This window comes from Hyaena hyaena, unplaced genomic scaffold (assembly GCF_003009895.1).
Source record: "Hyaena hyaena isolate Hyena2069 unplaced genomic scaffold, ASM300989v1 scaffold_212, whole genome shotgun sequence".
Lineage (NCBI taxonomy): Eukaryota > Metazoa > Chordata > Mammalia > Carnivora > Hyaenidae > Hyaena > Hyaena hyaena.
Genome location: NW_024080845.1, coordinates 1,860,182 through 1,882,434, shown reverse-complemented (window position 1 = coordinate 1,882,434; position 22,253 = coordinate 1,860,182). Strand labels below are relative to the sequence as shown.

The following is a 22,253-nucleotide window of genomic DNA, read 5'->3' as shown; positions in this document are numbered from 1 at the left end:
CGCAGTTTAGTTGTAGGATGGCGAGGCCACTGAGACCCTGCGCACACATTGGCCCTGGCTCTCTGGGGAAGCTGTGTCGCAGCCGCCAAGCCTCCGGAATTGCCAGCTTCCTGGCTTCCTTACTCCCCTGCCATCTCTCCACCTTAGACCTATTAGGACTCATTATTTTCCATATGGTCCCAGAATTTCATGAGTTGTGCCAATTAAAGTTTAGATAATGAATCATGGATTAGTGCTGGGACTTGCCTTACCCGAGGTTTTCTGTTTGCAATTATTTAGAATACAAATACAACTTATAAATTAGTAAACTCACATAAAGTTTTAAAGAACTTGCTATAAACCAAATGGAAAGTAGTTCTGAAACATTTGTTGAAAACTTAATCCAGTAACTCTTTTTCCCCATATGAGATGAATGTATTTGTGACATTCCATTAGTTTTGTTCTTTAAGGATAGGCATTCATATTTTCCATGAAAAATAATCATCTTAAAAGCAGATTACAGTCAAGTTATGGTCTAGAGAAATTATACAAGTCATTTCTATATTAAACAGATAATAATTATATCTAATAAATTATATGTAATAAACTTATTTACAAATATATTAGGTTATATATAATATAATGATTATATAATAATAATTAAAAAAAATTTTTGTATCTGCTTACAAAAAAATTTTTTTCAAATTATAACTGATGTAGGATCCCCATTCAGACAGCAGCATGCAGATTAGATGCAGAACTCTTACCTTCAGAGCCGGTTGAGAATAAGATGTGAGTGTTCAGGCAGCAATTATGGTGTTTTGCAACTTTTAATGAGTTTCCATAGCAAAGTGCATGAGGAAATCCTTTTTTTATAATTTGTGCTTCTGAGTGTGGTGAAACTATTATTCATACCAAACAAACCTAGTCTAAACCCCTTTATACATAAATAGTACATTTGATGCCAGCATTTCACATTTTGCTCAGAACATCTTTGTCCCTTCCACCCTGAAAAACGTTAAGGTATAAAAATTATAAAATAGAAATTTGCCTTCAGACCTAGTATAGGCTCCATCAAGCTGTCAGTTATTGGCTAATCTGATAAATTAATTAATATCATTTCATTAACAAGATAACCCATCCCTTTCCCATGTGCACAGCACCATCTTTCTTATCTAAATCTAAGCAGGAGGAATGGTGGAAATTTCATCACAGGTGGGAATTATTAGTTCCTTCCCTGGAAAACTTTGAGAGAAGTTTTATGGGAAACTGCCCATTAATTTTCACGACATAAGAAACTTACCTCTTCTGTTTGTATGAAGGATTAAGTCTTCACAAGAAGCAGTAGAGCTTCGTTGGAAAATGAATGCTAGTTCTGAATATTTTAACTTGTTATCACTTTATGTGCTTTCTTTTGCTATTAGCTACTCTACTTCTTACATCTTTCATCATTTATTATGCAGACATATGCTAATTACCAACTACATGAAATAGAAAATAAATGTATCCTGCATTACCCAGGCTCTGAGTGGCATAGCTATCTGGTCACTCCTGTCCCATGACCATCAAAATGACCAGTAGTATATGGCTAGAGTCTGTACTGGGACCATCTCATTGCTAACCCCCATCCTGGCCTACCATTAGTCAGAGCCTACTAACAGCGGTAGCAAGATAGAAGGGCAGAAACCTGCCGTATTATACAAGCTTTGGGATTTGTTGTTAGAGGCAAAAACAAGATACAAACTAAAATAGAAAACATGACCAACAAAAATGTCGGGTTATATTTAAACAAGTTCTAGAATCTGTGATGATCCCTTCTTTATCAAAAAATAATTTTTGGTTATTTCTTTTGGTAATTTTTTTGGTAATTTCTTTTTCTGTAGGATTACTTCTCCCAGTTGCGTAGGTCAATGGGAAATTGGATTATGTATCTCAAATGTTTATTTACATACAGTCTTTGAAGAAAAATCAGATCAGTTAATTTAGGCATCCTTACTATATTAGTTGCGTTATTTGAGAATGTTATATGCTTAGAGTAACATAATTATACTTAAGGAAAACAATGTTATGTTATAAGTAACGGTGGACAAATGAGTATAATTACATTACTTACGATGCTTGAAGTTTATAACCTGTAGTTAAAAGACTTTATTTGATGGTAGACCGTTGAGTATTTTTAAAGGGAAATTAGATATATTCAGTAGCATGTAAACTAAGCAAAATCAAATCTTGCTATGATAGCTAGAGGAAAAGTACACATATGATAGTAAAGGCTAATTAAAGTAAGCTTTCAATGATACATTGATTTTGTAATTTAAGTTACTATTCATTAATTCACATCTGAAATCTTCGTTAGTGTGAGAGTCTCAAAGTTATGAGTTTTCTTTTTTGCATATGCTCTTATATTTGCTATACTATATATTTTATTCCCTAGGCAACCATGTATACTAATATTCCTGATACTCAATTAATTTTGAGTTTTTACTTCTTAGTTGAAAAGCACACTATGGAAATATATAGCTATAAAATCAAGACTACCGTGTAAGATGAATTATCCTCGGAAAGCTCCTTTCACATTATTGCAGCATCTGAAAGAAAAGAAGCCTGTTACTATTATCATCTCTACACTGTATTTTATGCCATATTTCTCAACATAGCTTTGAGTGTACGCCTGGTTTACAACTTGAAATGGTTAGCTTTATATTAATATTTTATTACTCCCCTAACTTAATTTTTCATTTAGAAATGCCATCGTTTTTTCCCCAAAACACTGGCATGTATCACATACTAAAGTAGATATTTACAAGGCCAGATAATTTGTCCTGTGCCACAGTCCAAATTGGAACATTAAGCCAAAAAATTGTCCATAGTTGGACATGAATTATGTGGACTGACTACTTAGAGAATTCAAATTAGCAGAACCTTCCAGATCTTCTCCCCATCTAACTCCGTGGAGGGCTGCAGAGAACAAATTTACTAACCACGGAGTAAAAGAACCCTTTTAGGCCCCCCTCTCAGCTTTCCCATCATTTTTGCTTTCAAGGTATCTTTTTTAACACTCAGCAGTTAAGCTGTTTCATACTTTTTTCCTGATAGCTTAGATTTCTGGATTAGTCTACAAAACATTCATCCCTGTGCACTTAACTAATGAATTTGAATGACTTTCTCACGCACACATACATACACAAAATAGAAAGAATATTTACTCCGTTTGAGGCCGCTTATATTTCTGTGCAGCCTTTTTTAAAACTTATAATGTCAATGTGTATGTTGGGAAAAAATGGAAGGGCTTTATTGTGAATATATGGCCTTGCATTTTTATTCCTGTATATTATGAATTACAACATAACATATTCTCTAAGCCTGCCAGGCAAATTTAATATTTACTTTGCATGAGAAATGTTTAAGGCTGTTCACATCAATATGTCTTTATTATTATCTTTCAAAGGTTTTTTTTTTAACGTTTATTCACTTTTGAGAGACAGAGCACAAGCGAGGGGATGTTGGGGGGGAGGGGGACAGAGACAGTGGGAGACACAGAATCCAAAGCAGGCTCCAGGCTCTGAGCTATCAGCACAGACCCTGATGCAGGGCTCGAACTTGTCAGCCACGAGATCATGACCTGAGCTGAAGTCGGACGCTTAACCGACTGAGCCACCCAAGTGCCCCTTTATGTCTTTATTATTATCTTTTGAAGCTCTGATCCTCTCTGCAAAAGTCACAGGCCCCTTGGTTCATGTGACTTGGCTCTTCATTGTTATAGGCAAGTGAAGGTTATAAAACTCTTGTCTGCTTAGAATATCATTCTGTCACTTTTGCTGAAAGATAAACATCTTGCAGGTAAATATTTGAATGTGGATAGAATTTCCACAATAAATCTTTAAAGTGTTATCAGCTAAAAGAGCATGAAGTCTTAACTTATAGAAAAATATGTTTCTGGCTTAAACAATTAAAGGAGTCTCCTCATTTTCCCCAAATATTCACATGATGGTGTTTGCCCATCTGTAGAGTCCTTCTAACTTCTATGATTTGTCTGTGAAGCATCATTGGCTATACGTAAAGATATTAACAAAAATAATTCACCCAGCCCCTTTTAATCCCAAAGATTCTGCAGGTTAGTTACCTGTTAGAAACACATCTTCCTTTCATTTTACTTCCTTATAAGCCAGTTAGTAAAATGCATTATAAGATACCACTATCAATTACCTTTGCCACCCAGTGAGAACTGTATTACTTTAATAGTTTCCTGTACAATTCAAGAGGTGGAAGTAAAAATACTTCTTGGGGATGGTTGTTAGTGAATACCTTTAAGATACATTTGAGTAGTCAATTGTGTTACCATCAAGTAATTTTTTAAGATTTTATTTATTTTTATTTTAGAGAGAGAAAGCACGAGTGGGGATGAAGAGGAGAGAGAGAGAGACTGAGAGAGAGAGAGAGAGAGAGAGAGAGAGAGAATATCAGGGAGGCTCCACACTCAGCCTGGAGCCAAATGAGGGTCTCAATCCCACAGCCCTGGGATCATGACCTGAGCTGAAACCCAAGAGTGAGACACCCAACCAATCTATCCACCCCAGTGTCCCTTAAGATTTCTTTTTAATGTTTATTTATTTATTTTGAGAGAGAGAGAGAGAGAGACAGTGGGGCAGCAGCAGAGAGAGGAGAGAAAATCCCAAGGAGCCCCCTAGCTGTCAGAGCAAAGCCCAACATGGGACTCGACCCCACAAACGGTGTAATCATGACCTGCACAGAAATCAAGAGTCAGACACTTAACTGACTGAGCCACCCAAGTGCCCCAAGATTTTATTTTTAAGTAGTCTCTACATGCGATGTGGGGCTCAAACTCATGACCCTGAGACCAGGAGTCACATGCTCCTCCCACTGAGCCAGTCAGGTGCCCCAAGAAGAAATTATTTTTCTCACTCTGTTATGACTCATGTCTTTAGCTGTATCTGTGTAAAAAATTGTGCTCTTTAGGTGACAGTGGAAGTATATACCTATATCATCTATTGTCTACTAGCACTAATGTCCCAACTAAAAGACGCTGTCAGTTCATACATTTAGTCACTAACACATTCGACAAAAGTAAAAACTTCTGCTGATTCCACCTCAATTACAAATTCAAAACTGCCATCAAAGGTGTGTTTGGAATATTGCAGACATGTTTTTTTACAGAACGTTTAAGAAGGTTATAGAAAGGTTTTTTTTGTGGTGGGCTGAATTAAAAAATCAATTGAAATATAAATAAATATGATCATTCACTTTCACAGAGGCTAAAACACAGTTCCATCCTGACTCACTTAACATTGAAGTTTGGATACAAAGAGCCTGGTCCCATCTGCTCCAAGTAGGTGGCCCTCAAGAGTCATTAAAATTGTCTTTTTAAAATTACAGCTCAGCAAGAGCAGTCCATTCTGTGCGTCCAGAAATTATTGTCCAAATGCCCATCTGCATGTCCTTTTAAGAAACGTAGTTCAACAGAGAAAGTGCTGGCTCCTTGGGGAAATCATTCTCATCTTCAGCGTACATATGCTGTGCTACAGTTAATCAGGCAAACTCTATTGATGTTCCCAGCACTGGGGCGTGATTGAATATTTAACAAACAAATGCCTCTGAGCCCAGAAGACAAACGGTTCAAGAGATTTGGGACATTTTAAAAAAATATATTAAGTTAAATCAAAAGCATTTTGTATTTGCTCTTCTGAGAAACAGATGAACAGATGATTGGAATGTGAAAATGGCATGACAATTTCTTTACACTCTGACAAATTATATTCAATTGCTGTACAGGTTTTCAGTAGCTAAGTGATAAACCAAAGGGGAAAAAGTGGTTGTTTTTCAATCAGGTCGTAGTAAGCTAACTTCTAATGCGTATAACAAATGCATATGTTATATAAGAAAAAATTAATCCAAGAGCATGTTGAGCCCAAAGGTGTTATTACATTTATGAAATCAATAAACATCACCTCTATGTATATCATCTATTTTAGTAAATCAAAAGTATTGCTAAAGATAGGAATAGCATTTTGCCAGTGTGCCAGTCCTAGAAAATACAATACTAGGTTTTATTCTCTATTTCCACTCTAAAAGAGAAGCTGACCCAATTTAAATCAAAGCATTAGTCTTGTGGATCTCTTCCCTTTCTCATTCATCCTAATTCCTCTTTCAGAATCTGGGGTAAACCAGAATTGGTTCTAGGGCAGCCAAAGTAAGCGAGCCTTTTATACTCTGTCCAGAGTCTCCAGTTATTTATCTATTCCATATATTTAAAATAGCATAGAAACATAATACCGTGGAAATACAGATTAACCATGAGAATGTTCACCAGGAAATGCAGCTGAATCTGTCCTCCTCGACCCATCTCCAAACCAGGGTATATCTTAGGAAAAATGTGAGATGAATGTCCATACACATCTCACAAATATTTCTGTGTATGTAATCACTGCTCATACCCAGCAAAAAGAAATAATTTTTCACTTGAGTAAACTACTGGTGGAAAGAAAAGACTATACTCCAACCCACCCACAGTCTCAAAAAATGGACTTCTTATAATAATTTTATTTTCAAAGTGTTTTTAAAATAATGTAGCGAACATCTGACTATCTATGCATCCATCTGAATTCTCATAATAGTATATCTGAAACTTTTGGAATGATATTTACTGCCTTCTACCTTATGAAATTATTACTTTCATAGGTATCTATCTCTCTGCTTTATGCCTTTTTTGCCTTTAAGACTCTGTGCCTCCCGAGGTCGGTGCCCATGTTCTTACCTATGTATCTTATATGGTGCCTAGAAAATGCCTTACACATAGCAGGAGCTTGATAAATGTTTATTGTACTAATTTTTATTGTAGAAGCTCCTAACTTCTGCCTGTGTCACATACAAAATGGAATCCTAGGATGATCCAAAGATTCTGGCCCAAAGATGCATTATTATACCTTCTCTGCTCAACCAACCTATTTTTAGGGCCAATCTGTTTTAAATACATGGCACATGTTTATTTTTTTTATTAAAATATGATGGAAATGAATGAGTAGAGGGTCTTTTGGTCAAAGAAATCCCACTACCAATTGTATGTAACAATTATAGAAAATAAAACGAGTTGTTGTTTTTACTTTTTTAAGTTAGAGAAGAGATAGCACTATCTAGCAGCAAGACTGAATTAAAATCTGTCCCAGGGCACCTGGGTGGCTCAGATGGTTGAGTGTCAGCCTCTTGATTTCAGCTAAGGTCATGATCCCGGGGTTGGGATCCACACTTCCTTTCTCTCTTCCTCTGCCCCTCCCCTGCTTGAGTACTCGCTCACTCGCTCTCTCTCCTCTCTCAAAATTAAAAAAAAAAAAAAAAGATTAAAAACATACCAAATTTGAGGAATAACTAGATGTTTGGTTCTTTGTGGCTACAAATGGAAGAGTAGGGAATAGCTTACTGACACTGAATATTAAGATACACATTCTAAGACCTCAGATAATGTCTTTATTTTTTTTTAATTTTTTTAATGTTTTATTTATTTCTGAGAGAGAGAGAGAGAGAGAGAGAGAGACAGACAGCGTGAGCAGGGGAGGGTCAGGAGAGAGGGAGATACAGAATCTGAAACAGGCTCCAGGCTCTGAGCTGGGTGTCAGCACAGAGCCCTACGCAAGGCTCGAACCCACGAACCACGAGACCATGACCTGAGCCAAAGTCGGACGCTTAACCCACTGAGCCACCCAGGCACCCCTCAGATAATGTCTTTAAAATGTACTCTGCTTTTATTGATTTTTTTTCTGTCCTCAGTTTATCATTTTAATATCCATTTATTACATATTTACATGTTTAATATCTTTTATTGCATATTCACATATTTGAAGTTTATTTTTATTTATTTTGAGAGAGAGATAGCAAGCGGGGGAGGGGCAGAGAGAGGAGACAGAATCCCAAGCAGGCTACACACTGTTAGCTCAGAGCCTGATTTGGTGAACCCACAAACCGTGAGATCATGACCTGAGCCGAAATCAAGGGTCAGAGGCTTAACCGACTGAGCCACCCAGGTGCCCCTACGTATTTGCATATTTAAATAAATAAGACAAATTGGAAAAATCTACCTTGGCATCTATAAGCAATGATGGCACTAGTTTCTTTTTAAATTTCTTATTGTATAGGAGAAAAATCTACCAACTGAAATAGCACTGGAGTTCTCATTTCCATTATTTATTTTCACAGCCATTGATTTTATGTTTGCAGTTCCTCCTTTCTCAAATTTAAAGTTTTAAATTTTTGCTTTCCTAGGCATAACCCGAGAACTACATACTTGTCAAATTCATGTAGCTTTCACTTTTACCTTTCCAAATAATTGCATTTAATGAGCTCATGTCTTATGGAAAAAAAAACTATAATTGAAATTTTCATGCAAGAAAAATATTTCACAAAACATGCTTATTACCTGTTGCTCTTGAACAATAAAACATCCCTACAATGATATTAGACAGGAATACTGTGATAGGCCAACTTGTTTTTAGAGTAACGTTTCCCTGCTTAAATAAGCCAAATACTTTCTCTTCCCATGGACTTAGCTTATCAGGAAGTCAAAGTATATAATCCTTACGTAACTTCCTGTGGATTCTCTTCTTCCACATGCTTTCTTGAAATGACTGTAATTTTAGTGACTACTTCCTATATGTCTTCTCAAGGCCAGATACCATCTAGCAGGGCATCTTAGCAAGCGATGTATACCTGTTTGCATTGCATTGCTGTTTTTAGTGACTTGTTTTTTTATTGCAGAAGAAAATAGGATAGATGTACTTTAGCTTTTATTCAGAGAATAATGAACTTACTAAAAACTATTCTCAGTAGCTTATTCACCGCAAATTTTGGCTCAAAATGGCTTCACTTTGTTCCCATGCGTAGGATAACTACAGTATCCAGGGTTCCTCGGGCCCAACAACCAGTCCTTCAGGGTTAACTCAGCTGACACTAAACAGCATGCTGGGGAAGGCTGCAAGGCGGACAGGCACAGGACCTCTAAAAAGTGCCTATGCAGAAGCAGGAGCATCAGAAAGCCAGAATTCCTTGGCGAAGCAGATAGATAAAAAAGACTTTCAAATGAGTTTGGTGCCTACACCATGCCATTCTCCCCCCAGAAGAAGCGAATCCTCCCAGAAAACTCCAGATCCCGTTATCAAAGCAAAGGACTTACCAGCCCATCAAGTACCAGCTTCAATAAACAAAACCTCCGTAAAGGAAATCTCGGGGGAAAAGTTGAGACCAATTCCGCAAGTATCTGTAAGTGGTTTCGCTCTGGTTTGCACAGGCGGGTGGCACATACTGCTGTGTTCTGTTCTGTTCCACTTTGCAAACATTTTCAGCAGTACCTATTTTTCATCATTTGGGTGATCAGTAATGTATTTGCCTTCGTATTCGGATGTGTTTTAGCTCTGTAGCAGCAGCTGTTAAAGGGTATATTGCACATCCCACTGATAATAGAATGCCTCTTGTTTTTAATGAGAAAGATAATTATCATCATAGTTATTTTTTTATTTCCCAGTTACTTCTCATAATTTTAGTTATTACTGCCTGCAAATTACAAATGAGGATCTTATTTTTTGAGCCAAAGGCTTGCCAGTAAAATTGACAGATTTTCGATAACAATCTACATTAGGAGCCGTAAAAACATCATTATTCTATTCATTTTCTGGTCTCTTTGCAGCAGTGCCCCCAAATAATAAATGGCCTGAGTGAAGGTTAACTGTAGAGTAGTGACATTGAAGAAATCCCTGAGCTAGTTTGGTGGCTATATTCATGTCCATCAGATTGATTTTCTTCCTTCCTGTGTTAGTACTTTTCTTCCTCCAATCCCTCCAGAGCTGCACTTAGAAACCAGAGAACAAATGAATTTATATTCCTTTTTTTCTTAAGTTTATTTATTTATTTTGAGAGAGAGAGAGCACACGAGCAGGGGAGAAGCAGAGAGAATCCCAAGCAGACTCTGCACTGCCAGTGCAGAGCCTGATGTGGGATTTAACCCTTGGACCGTGAGATCATGACCTGAACTGAGGTCAAGAGCCAGACACTTAACCCACTGAGCCACCCAGGCACCCCAGTATTTCATCTTTTTTAGACATTCAAAGTTTTCTTTATTTGTCATGTCCTAAGTATTCTGTATGTGTTATGCTGTAAAGCTTTGATTCAATTATACTCCAAGCAATTTAGAACAGACTGTTCCCTCACACAAGGAACACACACACACATACATCATCATTAACAAAATAGAAACAGCTAATATTTCTTAGCATTAACCATGCACTGGTCACTCTGGCAGCTCTTTTTTCATGACATATTTAGTCCTCACAATGACCAGAGAGGTGAAGACCTCCATCCTCATTTTCCAGATGAGGAAACCAAAGTTCAGATGGTTATGCACTGTGTTCAAGGACAGTAGCTAGTCAGTTGGGGAGTTAGAACTTGAAGCTAGATCATCTGAATCCAGAAACGCTCCCAGTGTCCACCACTCTGGGCCACATAAATATGTGCCAACTCTTATCTAAATGGTGGCCACCCCTCAAGAAAAATCCAGATAAAACTAGAATGCGTGTTCCTCTTATTTCCCATGTTTGCATGCACATGTGTATGCGTGCACACAAGAAGGTAGTGTCACCCACATAATGAAAATGGATTTATTGTATGGTGGCTTAGGATGAAAGTGGTCAGGTTTATTTCTGCATGTTTCTCATTTTTTTGAAACTATTTCCAAAACAAATGTTCTACCTAACTGTATCTTTTTTCCTTTGGTGTGCTAATAAGTGGAATACAGCTAAGGGTTTATTCTACAATGGCGCTCCACTTGACTAGGCTGCCAAAACTGGAGCCAAAGCAAGTCTTGAAGAAGTCCTCCACTCCATTTTCCCCTAATCTTTTTGCCACCACCTTTCTACTAGGTAATGTCTGTCATCATAATATAGCCAAAAGATTGTGTATTTTTTATCTTTCCATTTTTTTAATTGTTTATTGTCAAGTTGGCTTCCATATAACACCCAGTGCTCATCCCGACAAGTGCCCTTCTCCATGCCCATCACCCCCTTTCCCCTCCCCCCCACCCCATCTGCCCTCAGTTTGTTCTCGGCACCATCTTTCATAGAAAGAAAGCCAGAGCACGAAAAGCAGCTTGGGAACTGGAGGCACAAATGGACTTTAAGTACCTGGCCATTCAGCCAAGTCCACTGCCTGAAAAATGGTGCTCTAAGCTAATGCCAGGGAATAATGAAAGGTTGGAGAGAGAGCAGGGGACTTTCTCTTGCCCATCCTGTTCATTAAGGGGCTTTTAGGAAAAGCCAGTTTGCAGACACCTTGGGTTGTGTCAAGACACCTTCTCACAGCCGCTCACTGCCGGTTACAAAGCACAAACCTGACACATGTCCCTTCTGCACCGGGGCCCTCTGTGCTGTGTTCCGTTTTTTACTATTCCATTTTACAGCTAAGGAGACTGACAGAGCACTCCCTTCAAAAAGATGAAAGAAGGGAGGAGCTTCATCTTTGTTGAGGGGAGTGAGGCACAAAGGCATTTCTTACCATTTGTGCAGAGAGGTTTGACCTCAGCATCAAAACTCAGGTTAATATAACGCGATCTCTAACAACGTGTAGCACGATCGCTACAATCTGTGGCTCGCATTTGTGAATGTGGTAACCTCAATTTAATAGGGTATGAAATTACTGAAGGCATAGGCACCTTGTCCCATTTCAGGGTGAATTTACAATGGGAATGGAGTGTTCTTCCAGTGCTCTTCCTTTAAAAAAGAAATCCATGTTCATAGTGAAAGAGTGCTAATGCCCAGCGTTCTCTCCACTTAATAGCTGAGGCTAAGAATCTGTGAAAACAAGTTTCCTCAAGACTGCTGTGTGTTGCTAACTCCAGGAAGGGATTTTTTTCTCCAGTTCCCAGAAAACCGTGGCAGCAACTTTTGTTTTAATAATTCACTAATATTTACTTCACATAGTACAAAATTCCGCCTTTTTTAGTGTATTCCCGGAGTTGTGCAGTCATGACCACTAATCCAAGATCATTTTTAATCACCCCAAAAGAAACTCTGTGCCCGTTAATAGTCATTTCCCATTGCCTGCTTCCCCCAAACTCCCAGAAGCCATTAATTTGCTTCCTGTCTCTATGGATTTGCCTATTCTGGACATTTCCTATAAAGGAAATCAGACACTATGTGGTCTTTTGTGTCTGCCTTCCTTCATTTAGCATAATGTTCTCAAGTTCCTTCTATGTTGCAGCCTTTCATTTCTTTTTATGCCTGAGTAGTAATCCATTATGTGGGGATGTCATATTTGCTTATCCACCTATCAGTTGATAGTTGGTTGTTTCCACTCTTTGGCTATAATAAAAGATGCTGCTATGAACTTTCATATGCACATTTTTGTGTGGATATGTTTTCAGTCCTCCTGGGTGTATACTCAGGAGTGGAATTGCCGGGTCATATGGAACTTTACGTTTCACTTTTGAGAAACTGCCAAACTGTTTTCCTAAGCAGCTGCACCATATTCTCTACCACCAGCCAAGCAAGGTTGGGCGGATTTCTCCACATCTCGTCAACACTCGTTATTGTCTGCCGTTTTCATTTCAGCCATCCTAGTGTGTGTAAAGTGTCATCTCCTTGTGGTTTGGGTTTGCTTTTCCCTAATGACTAAAGATGTTGAGCATCTTTCATACACTTATTAGCCCATTTGTATATCTCCTTTGGAAAAATGCCTATTCAGATCTTTGTCCTATTTTTTCATTGGATTATTTATCTTTTTATTGTGAAGTTCTAAGAGTTTGGACACAAGTTCCTTGTCAGATACATGATATGTAATTATACTCTCCCATTCTGTAACTCGTCTTTTCATTTCTTCAGCTATCTTTTGAAGCAACAGAAGTTTTTTATTTTGATGAAGTCTATTTATTTCTTCTGTTGCTTATGCTTTTTGTGTCATATCTAAGAACCATTGCCTAATCCGGAGTCACAGAGACTTATTCCTTGGTTTTCTTCCAAAAATTTTATACTTTAACCCTTAAATTTTGTCCTATGGTCCAGTTCTGGCCAACTTCTGTCTATAGTGGGAAGTAGAGGTTCAACTACATTTTTTTGCATGTGGATATTCACTTGTGCCAGCACTGTCAGTTGAAAGACTGTTCTTTTCCCATTGAATTGTCTGTCACTCTTTTTGAAAATCAGGTGACCATACACGTAAAAGCTAATTTCTGACTTCTCAGTTCTATTCTGTTTATCTGTATGTCTGCCCCTATGCAGTACCACACTGTGTTGGTTCCTAGCTTTATAGTAGGCTTTGAAATCAGGAAGTGTGACTCCTTCAACGTTGTTCTTCCTTTTCTGGATTGTTTTTGCATTTCCATAGGAGCTTGAGGATCAACTTGTCAATTTCTGCAAAAAAAAAAAAAAGGCAGCTAGGATTGCATTGAATCTTTAAATCGATTTGGGGGATATCTTAACATCTTAACAGTAGTAAGCCTTCCAATCCATGGATATCTTTCCATTTATTCGTGTCTTTAATTTCTTTGAGCAATGTTTTATAATTTTCAGCACACAAGCCTTGCACTTCTTTTGTTAAATTTATTCCTAAGTATATTTTTGATGCTATTGTGAATAGAATTGTTTTCTTAGTTTTATTTTGTATTTGTTCATTGCTAGTATTCATAGAAATGCAATTTATTTTTATATTGATTTTTTACATCTTGCAACCTTGCTGAATGTTAATTAGGTCTAATAGTGTTTTTGTAAATTCCTTAGGATTTTCTATAAACAAGACCATGTCATTGCAAATAGAGAGTTCTACTGCCTTTCCAATATGGATGTCTTTTATTTCTTTCTTCCCTAATTGCCCCACAAATGGGTTTCATTTAAATGAAAAACTTTCCCTTCTTTCAAGATATTTAAGATTTAATACCTCAACTAGTGTTTCCTAGGAGTGAATTCTAACACAGACATGATGAGCTCAGTCAGGCCTAGAAGGATTCTATTGGTATGACTCAGAGGAAATGTATTTGATGCAAAAGGAAGTTTGACAAGTATCCTGGGGCTAGAAGTCCATCTAATATTATATGAATGCAGGTATGAAATTACCTTTGCTGGCTAGCATTACAGTCCATAGATGTGGAGCACTGACATGGATGGGGGTTTCTACCACCTAAGCTGGGTTTCTAACATAAAGGACTTCTAGGTGATGAGTTACAGCTGTTCTGGTTCTACTTCTGGATGTGACAGCATCATCTCTCTTGTTGAGCACCTGTCAGACCAGGTATTCCCCCAGGTGCTAGAGGCACACCAACCAAAACAGATGAGACATCTCTCCTCAGGGGGCTTGTATCCATTGGGAAGCACAGACAATGAAGACATAAAGGCAAATACTTAAAGAGGTTATATACTATGATAAGGGTGTAGGAAGACCAAAACAAGATGATGTAGTAGAGAATAGGGTTGGCCCAAATGGTGCATACTTTAATTTTCACCTTACCAAATAAGTGGCATTTGAGCTGAGATCTAAAGTTTAAGATAAAGCTAGCCATGCAGAGAACCTGGGAATAATGTTTCCGGGATCAGTAATAGTAGGTGCAAAGTTCCTGAAATGGGCATCTTAGAGAAATAGAGGAGGCCCATATAGCTGGGACATACGGGCAAAGGGAAGTTGCAGAGGATGAGGGTAGAAAGGTACCTAGGCCTCAGATCATGTAAGGTCAAGGAAGGCCATGGTGAGGAAGGGGGCCTTTATTCCAAATGCAATGGCAAGTCTTTGTAGGGTTTGAAGCAAGACAATGACATGTACATTCAAAAACTTCCCTCTCATGGTGTCAAGGATGGATACAACAAGACAGGAATAGAAGCAGGGAAAGCAGTTGAGGCATTACTCTGATATAGATAAGAGTGGAGATGAGAAAAATGGCAGATGCCTGGCATAATGGGGGTCAGGACTGACAGGATATAGGGAAGAGGAGACAGGCAGAATCAAGGATGATTCTCAGGTTTGGGTCCTGAACAACCAGGAGGGTGGTCATGTAATTTTCTGGGCTTTGGAAGACTGCGAGGAGACCTGAGCCATCAACTTAGCCGTCAAGGTACTGCAGTCAGGAATTGGAAGTGGACATCCCACTGAAAATCTGATCTCGCAAAGTGCCAATGAGAAGTGACTCTAGAACAAGGGAAAATTAAAGGCTCTTACAAACGGAGGGGCTGGAGACCTGTTTTTCTCATCCCCTGATATGACAAAAGACTAGTAATTCTTAAGGAACACTTACTGAAATTGATTTGCTAACTACTTGGTAAACTTCTTCCTTGTAATGTTTTATTCATATTTAAATAGAGTTCCCTATTATTAAGTTCAAATATTTTTAATTAAGAAACAAGTACAGCCCTCTGGGTAATATCGCAACCATGCAGATAGCTGGTAATTAAACTTTTCCACATGTATAACTGCATTCAAACAGTTTTGAATGAATCATTTTAAACCTGTAAATGTCATTATGTGCACCTTTAAACAAACAAACAAAACAGACATATATAACAGGCTTTGTGGTTCCAGAAAAAGTTTGAGCTTATTGAAGAATGGTTATTGTCACAAGAAAGAAAAAATATGCTACCAATTAAAAACTCAAATATTCTCTTTAGGAAAAAAAATGACTTTGTATAGGGAAAAAAATGAATCTCATATGATATTTTAGTTTAATTTTCACATTTTCATTTTTGAAAAATCAAAACTGAATTGTGCAAGAACACTTTTAAAAGTATTTTAAGCCATGGTATAATTTTTTTGAATTGCCAAGCCATTTCCTTTAGATAATGAAAAGGGGTTACTTTCACTGCCTCCCTGATGAACTTGAGCCCATAGATTTTTTTTTAAATGATAGAAGTTTACTGTCCTATGCAATTTGCACTCTACAAACTTAGAGGAAAATGATATTGTAAATTTTTAGAGTTTTAAAAGCACTGTTCCATTACATGAAGTTCTGCGTTTTCTAGGGTATATAATAGTCTTTGTTCAAAGGGAAGCCATCTGTCTCTTTGAATTTGCCACGCAAGTATACCATTTGCAGCTGTCTTTCCAACAATACCCGACTGTTTGAAGAATTCATAAATGTCTTTCTGACCTCTGACTTTCTTCAGTTACAACAATATTCTATTGTTGCAAAACACCTGTTTTGGTGTCAGGTTGTCCTGTGTGTTGTAGATATGTCCATCATCTTGGCCCAACTATGCAGGTTCACCCGGTGACTCTCCTTCCTTCCAAGGCTTCCCCAACAGGTGCCCACTGGCCTCATGCTTTCCTGACCAACCTGATAGACAGCCTTCATCTTTGGCACCCTCAGGGCCTTCCCCAGAGAGAGTTCTATTGTCATGTCTATCTACATTTTCATTCTTTTGAAAGTCAAGAGCAGTAGACACTATGGCTCAGAGCACCCAGCTCAAATCTGACAGACCTGGATTTTAATTTGCTTCTTTTAACTTATGTGACCTTGGACACATTTCTTAACCTCCTTGAACCTCAGCTACCTCATCTATCAACTTGGAGAAAAAAATAATACTTATTCCATAGCGTAATAGTGAGTATTAAATGAGATAGTACATGTAGAACACTTAGCCCAAAATCTAACAAAATGTTTTCTTCTACCTATTTCTGAGTAGTTAGAAATGTAAACCAGTGTGCCTGGTATTCTAAAGCAAATCCTTTCAAATTCACTAGAATTCCAGAAACTAATTATTGGTACTATTCAATAAGTGATAGCTCTAGGTGCTTCTTGTCCTCTGTTAATATTTGAATCAAATGCTAACATAAGAGTGAATTAATGGGTCACTTCTGCCAGGTAACATGTTGGTATTTTCTCAGTGTTCACCAAAGGGAGAAAAATATTGAGAAGCAGAACCTGGTATCTCTCCAGTCATTGCCCAGAGAGCATCTCTGTGTGCCTGCCTTCTTCCCAGAGCTGAATTATAGATGTGCAGCTTCATGGTTGATGGAGTGAATTAAACTTGGACAGGACTAACAGCCGTTTTATAAACCATAGTGTTAACCATGGTGAGAACACTTCATTCATTACATTGGACACTCCTACCAATTAATAGCTTTTGGAGAAGAGTGTGTTTTCATGCTTTGTCAAAACTATACTCTTTCCTTGCCTCTGAAAAAAGAGTCATAATCTCAGTTTATCTGTCATTGCACTGCAGGGGATATTGCTGAAGCTACAGATTATAGTTTAATAACATTGGTGCCACTAGTAAAAGGATTTGCATTAAGCATAGAAGTTTTCTAGGTAGAACTTGCTCCCAGCCCTCTGTCTTATTTTTTAATATCTTTTTCAGTCCAAATTCTTGTGATGCTACAAACTAGTTTATTCTCTTAAGTAAACAAACTCTTTACATCTCATGTCCAGTTTAGTTGTTGACAAAATGGCCTAGAGTAGAAGTGTGTTAAAATAGTTAAAAATAGAAATATGGACCAAAATTTGGGTGATGATATGAAATTGTATAAGTAACTGGGACATTTTAATATCTCCATCTCCAAACAGCTAGATATGCAAATAATGTGCCAAGTTACTTTGGTGAGGAGGAGCAGTTTCAGATTCTCAGAAGTTTCAGAAATTGTAGATAGACTTGACAAAAATTAAGAGACTATCGGAAGTATAAATCAATGAAAACACATTAATTGTTTAGCCAACACATTGTAACTTTTTACTGTCAGTTCTCTAATATTCAAATGCTAAGATTAGCATCCTACTATCCAAATGTTTATTGAAGAAATCTATCTTCTTTGATGTCTTAGTTTTCCTAATTTTAAAGGAGCAAGTCATACTTGCCATTTCCCAGTTTTATGGACAAGGCCTTAGGCTGACAGTATTTCCTAGACACATTGAGATCAACGTCTTTGATTCAAGAACCCTGTTTGTGACTTTAAGGATTTAGGATACGTACTTGCCATGAGCCAAGCCCTCTACAAGTGCCCCACACTTCCTGTCCAGTCTTCATCTTCTATCCTTACAAAAGGGCTTAACTTCTTCCTATTTGAGAGACCAGGAAGCACAAAGGTTTTAGCTAGTTCACATCTAGTAGGTGATAAAGCAGAGTGTCAAACCCTAGAGCTTTAGCCAGAAAAGCTGGCTCACCTACCTTCCACCACACTGGACCACCATCGCCAGTTAGAGGCCACTAGAAAACTTCTGTGATCATGTAGCAACTTAACTTCCATTGCCAGTTTAAGCTTTACAGTATTTTAATATCCAGAAGCACGCACAGATGTTGGTGTATCTGTCAGTACTACATTATAACCAAACTGTTTGAGATCTGAACTTAAAGTTATCATCTTCCCACTCCAGAAGCATCAGCTGGCTTACCTCTGCTAGTTTTGTTTCTATAAGCAGGCTCATTAATTGTTTTCCTCCTGGTTCTTTAAGTAATATTTTAAACTACCATGTATTGAATGACTACTGTGCTTAGCCCATGTACAAGGCTATGGTTACCTTACAGATGGCATATCCTTAAATATAATATAAAACCTGTTCCATTTGGCTTTACTAAGTGCCTTCTAGTCTACAGTTGAGGTTAAACTCAAGAAGTACCTTGAACTCAGTAGATAGGTGCTGGTAAATCACAAATTGTTTATCAACTTACTTTATTAGAGTTCAGCTGTGATTGTCGGAGAATTCTTTTTGAAAATTAGCAGGCTAACTACCAAAGCAAAATGGATGAAAATATTGTATGGAAGTCATGGATTAAATAGCACATTGATATAAGTATCTTTTTAAAAAAAATACTTTTCGTGTAGGGTACCTGGGAGGCTCAGTCACTTGAGTGTCCAACTCTTGGTTTCCGCTCAGGTGGTGATCTCACAGTTCATGAGTTCAAGCCCCACACTGGGCTCCGCTCTGACAGTGCAGAGCCTGCTTGGTATTCTCTCTGTCTCTCCCTCTCTCTCTGCCCCTTACCTCTTCTCTGTCTCTCTCAAAATAAATAAATAAGCTTAAAAAACAATTTAAAAATACTTTCATGCTCTCCCCCCACAAAAGATAGCCATATATATGAGATAGAAAGCAACCTCTTTGCAGAACTTTTGCCACTATTGGGTTTAAATTACCCAAGAACTCTCTGAGACATTCCTAGGGAGGTAGTTTGCATATATGATGAAGTATGAATGGAGTCAGCTGTTGTGAAGTGTCTCCAGATTACAAGCCAAAATGTTCGTGACAGACATTTCAGAGGTGGCATTTGGGTCTGGTTAAGCCTAGGTCAACATGAATGCCATTGACATATAACACAATCTAGATTCTGACCAGTTGTTTCTTTCAAATTGCCTGCCTCCTGATTTCTGCTGGGTTCAGTTGATAAGGTGGCCCTTCAATTTAGCAAAGTTCTTCAAGTTGCACCGTGGCTTGCTCTTTACATTTTGATTTACCTCTTTGCATGGTGAAGACATATGCCAAAAGCTACCATATTTTGTGAAAGAGCTATTTGCTCACGTATGTGTCACTTGCAGCTCATTTCTGTGGCTTTCTGTCTTTCCTTCATTCTTATCTTTAGTGGGTCTGCGTCCCCAGTGAATCGGGGCAAACTCTTGTGTGAGATACATGCTCAGAAATTTGAAAACAGTCTTCAAGGGGTACTAGCTGGTGAAGAGACTCCCCCGAACACTAATTTACCATCAGCTATTATTTAAAATGTCAATGCAGAAATTAAACACTGTCTGCCAATAGCATTAGAGAGGAGATTAATCTTCATAATAAAATGCCAATTAAACTTAAAATTAGCTTTGGAAAGTGAATTTCTACTACTTTTCTTCCTATTATGCTGGGTTCCAAAACTTTATAATGAGAGCATCAAAACTCTGAATAATACACATTTGAGGGGCGCCTGGGTGGCTTAGTCGGTTAAGCGTCTGACTTTCGCTTAGGTCATGATCTCGCGGTTCGTGGGTTCGAGCCCCACATCGGGCTCTGTGCTGACTGCCAGCTCAGAGCCTGGAGCCTGTTTCAGTCTGTGACTCCCTCTCTCTCTGACCCTCCCCTGCTCACGCTGTCTTTCTCTCTGTCTCCTAGAAATAAATAAAACATTTAAAAAAAAAAATACACATTTGAAACTACCAGTCATACTGACTCTCCAGTATTTACAAAGGGCCTTTTTTTTTTTTTTTTTTTGACCTGCTAAATCCAGAATAAAGTGCAAGGGATTAACAACTAACTAGTTCCTAGGAAATCTATTTTGAATCTTGGACTTCTTTGCCCGTTTTGGTTATGGAGAAGTACACATATCTTAAGTATATACTTTGATGAATTTTCACCAACTGAACAAAACCCACGTGACCCGTTATCCAGATCAAGAGAGAGCACAATACCAGCACAGCAGGAAGCCCATTGTGCTCCCTCCCTGGTGCTATCTCTTTCTGCCACTGTCCCTTCACAGCTTTCCTCCAAACCCCCAAGACTGGTTTTACCAGTCTCTATCCTCTTATGCCTGGTTTCTTAGCATTTCTTTTGTGAGATTCAAAGTTACCACTTATTTCATTGTTGTATAATGTCCTACTGTGCCACTATCACACCACTTATGTATCCATGCTTTTGATGAGAGCTACTGAGAATATGCCTTTTTTCTTTCTCTTTTTTAAATTCATTATTGAAGTATGGTTGACATACAATGCATTAGTTTCAGGTGTATAACAGAGACTTGACAGTTCTATACATTATTCAATGCTCACCATGGTAAACGTAGTCACCACAAAACATTATTATAGTATTATTGAGCATATTCCCAAGGCTGTACCTTCCATCTCCATGACTTACTTATTTTATGACTGGAAGTCGGTACCTCTTAATTCCATCACCTCTTTCACCCGTGGTAACCATCAGTTGATGTTCTCCTTGTTTAAGAGTCTGCTTATTTGTTCATTTGTTTTCTCTTTTAGATTCCACATACGAGTGAAATCAAATGGTATTTGTCTTTGTCTGACTTATTTCCCTTAGCATAATACTCTCTAGGTCCACCCATGTTGTTGCAAATGGCAAGATTTCATTTTAAAGGCTAATATTCCTGTGTATGTGTGTGTGTGTGTGTGTGTGTGTGTGTGTGTACCACATCTTCTCTATCCATTTGTCTTTCAGTGGACACTTGGCCTGCTTCCATAATTTGACTATTGTAAATAATGCTACAGTAAACATAGGGGTGCATATATCTCTTCAAATTAGTGTTTGTTTTCTTTAGTAAGAAAATAGTATGATGATTCCTTAAAAATAAAAAACAGAGATATCATATAATCCAGTAAGAATATGTCCTTTAACAGAATCATAGACTTTTAACAAAACTTGGATAAGAGAGTGGAAGCCATTTGTCATAAAAGGTTTAGATTAAATTCTAGGCATCTCCATCCTTGTTATTTTGGAACTCTACTTCATTGCTGATTTCATTTCTGAAACAGGATGTCTAAGTATTTCTAGTCTATTTAATGCTTGTTATGAATATACGCTCCATACTTCTATGCAGCATGCTGTCCTGCCTGATGGGTAGAATACGCTGCCTATCACCCTTATCCTTCAAGGGCCAGCTTAGAGACCACTCCTCCAGGAAGCTCGACTGGTCCTACAGGAAGTGACCTCTCTCTTTTCTGAGATGCCAGACTATTTGGTATATCTCTCTTTTCTCCTGTTGCCTTTTACATTATGTTCTGCTCTAACAGCCGCCATCCCCTTTGTAGTAGTAGTTTTGTATCTTGGTGTAGCTTAAAAGAATACAAAGAGCCAGGGATAGTTTGGTAGACCTTTTATTAAGGGCTTTTTACAACGTGATGTCCCCTATGCTGTGGGCTCAGGCACTGTTATAATGCAGACCTGATTCAGAAAGAGAGTCTTGGAGATTTTATCGGTTCCTGAATGAGAATAAAGACCCAATTTTCTCCCAGTTTTATTACTCTCCCATCCATATAGAATGGAATGAGTTTCTTCAGCTGATCTTATTAACCCGTGGCCATGTGTCATTTTGGCTCCACACCACCATTGCAAACTTAGCCTTAGAACTTAGAACGGTTTGGTAAAACCAGCTCTTATCTGAGGCTCACAACATTCTGTAGGCATGTGTTTGTTCAGTTAAGCTGTTCTGCCTTAATTTCTTGAGAAGGGCATCAAGGTGTAAGGTTACTTTTGTTTGTTGTGTTTTAGTATTTTGCTGGAATTACCAGTTTTCCTTTTAATCATGATCAAGACTCTGTGATTAATACTACACTCAAGTATATGCTACCTTATTTTATGTTCATTTTTTTCTAGCTCTTGA

At 38.0% G+C, this 22,253-nt stretch overlaps 1 protein-coding gene across 12 annotated transcripts in view; it reads left to right on the top strand.

The window, feature by feature from the left end:
• The window catches only part of CFAP20DC (CFAP20 domain containing), a 233,385-nt gene that overhangs the window by 146,877 nt on the left and 64,255 nt on the right, over positions 1 to 22,253 (top strand). For 8 of the 12 annotated variants that reach the window (XR_005530284.1, XM_039242484.1, XM_039242483.1 and 5 more), the window contains one exon: positions 8,869 to 9,243. The exons of 3 other annotated variants lie outside the window; for them this stretch is intronic. Coding sequence is in view for 8 of the 9 variants with exons in the window: in XM_039242484.1 (XP_039098415.1) it covers positions 8,869 to 9,243 (375 nt within the window). In the remaining variant the exon portion in view is untranslated. Of the gene's footprint in view, positions 1 to 8,868; positions 9,244 to 16,833; positions 16,887 to 22,253 lie in introns of those variants that run through there. One more of the 12 variants, XM_039242490.1, reaches the window with a different exon arrangement.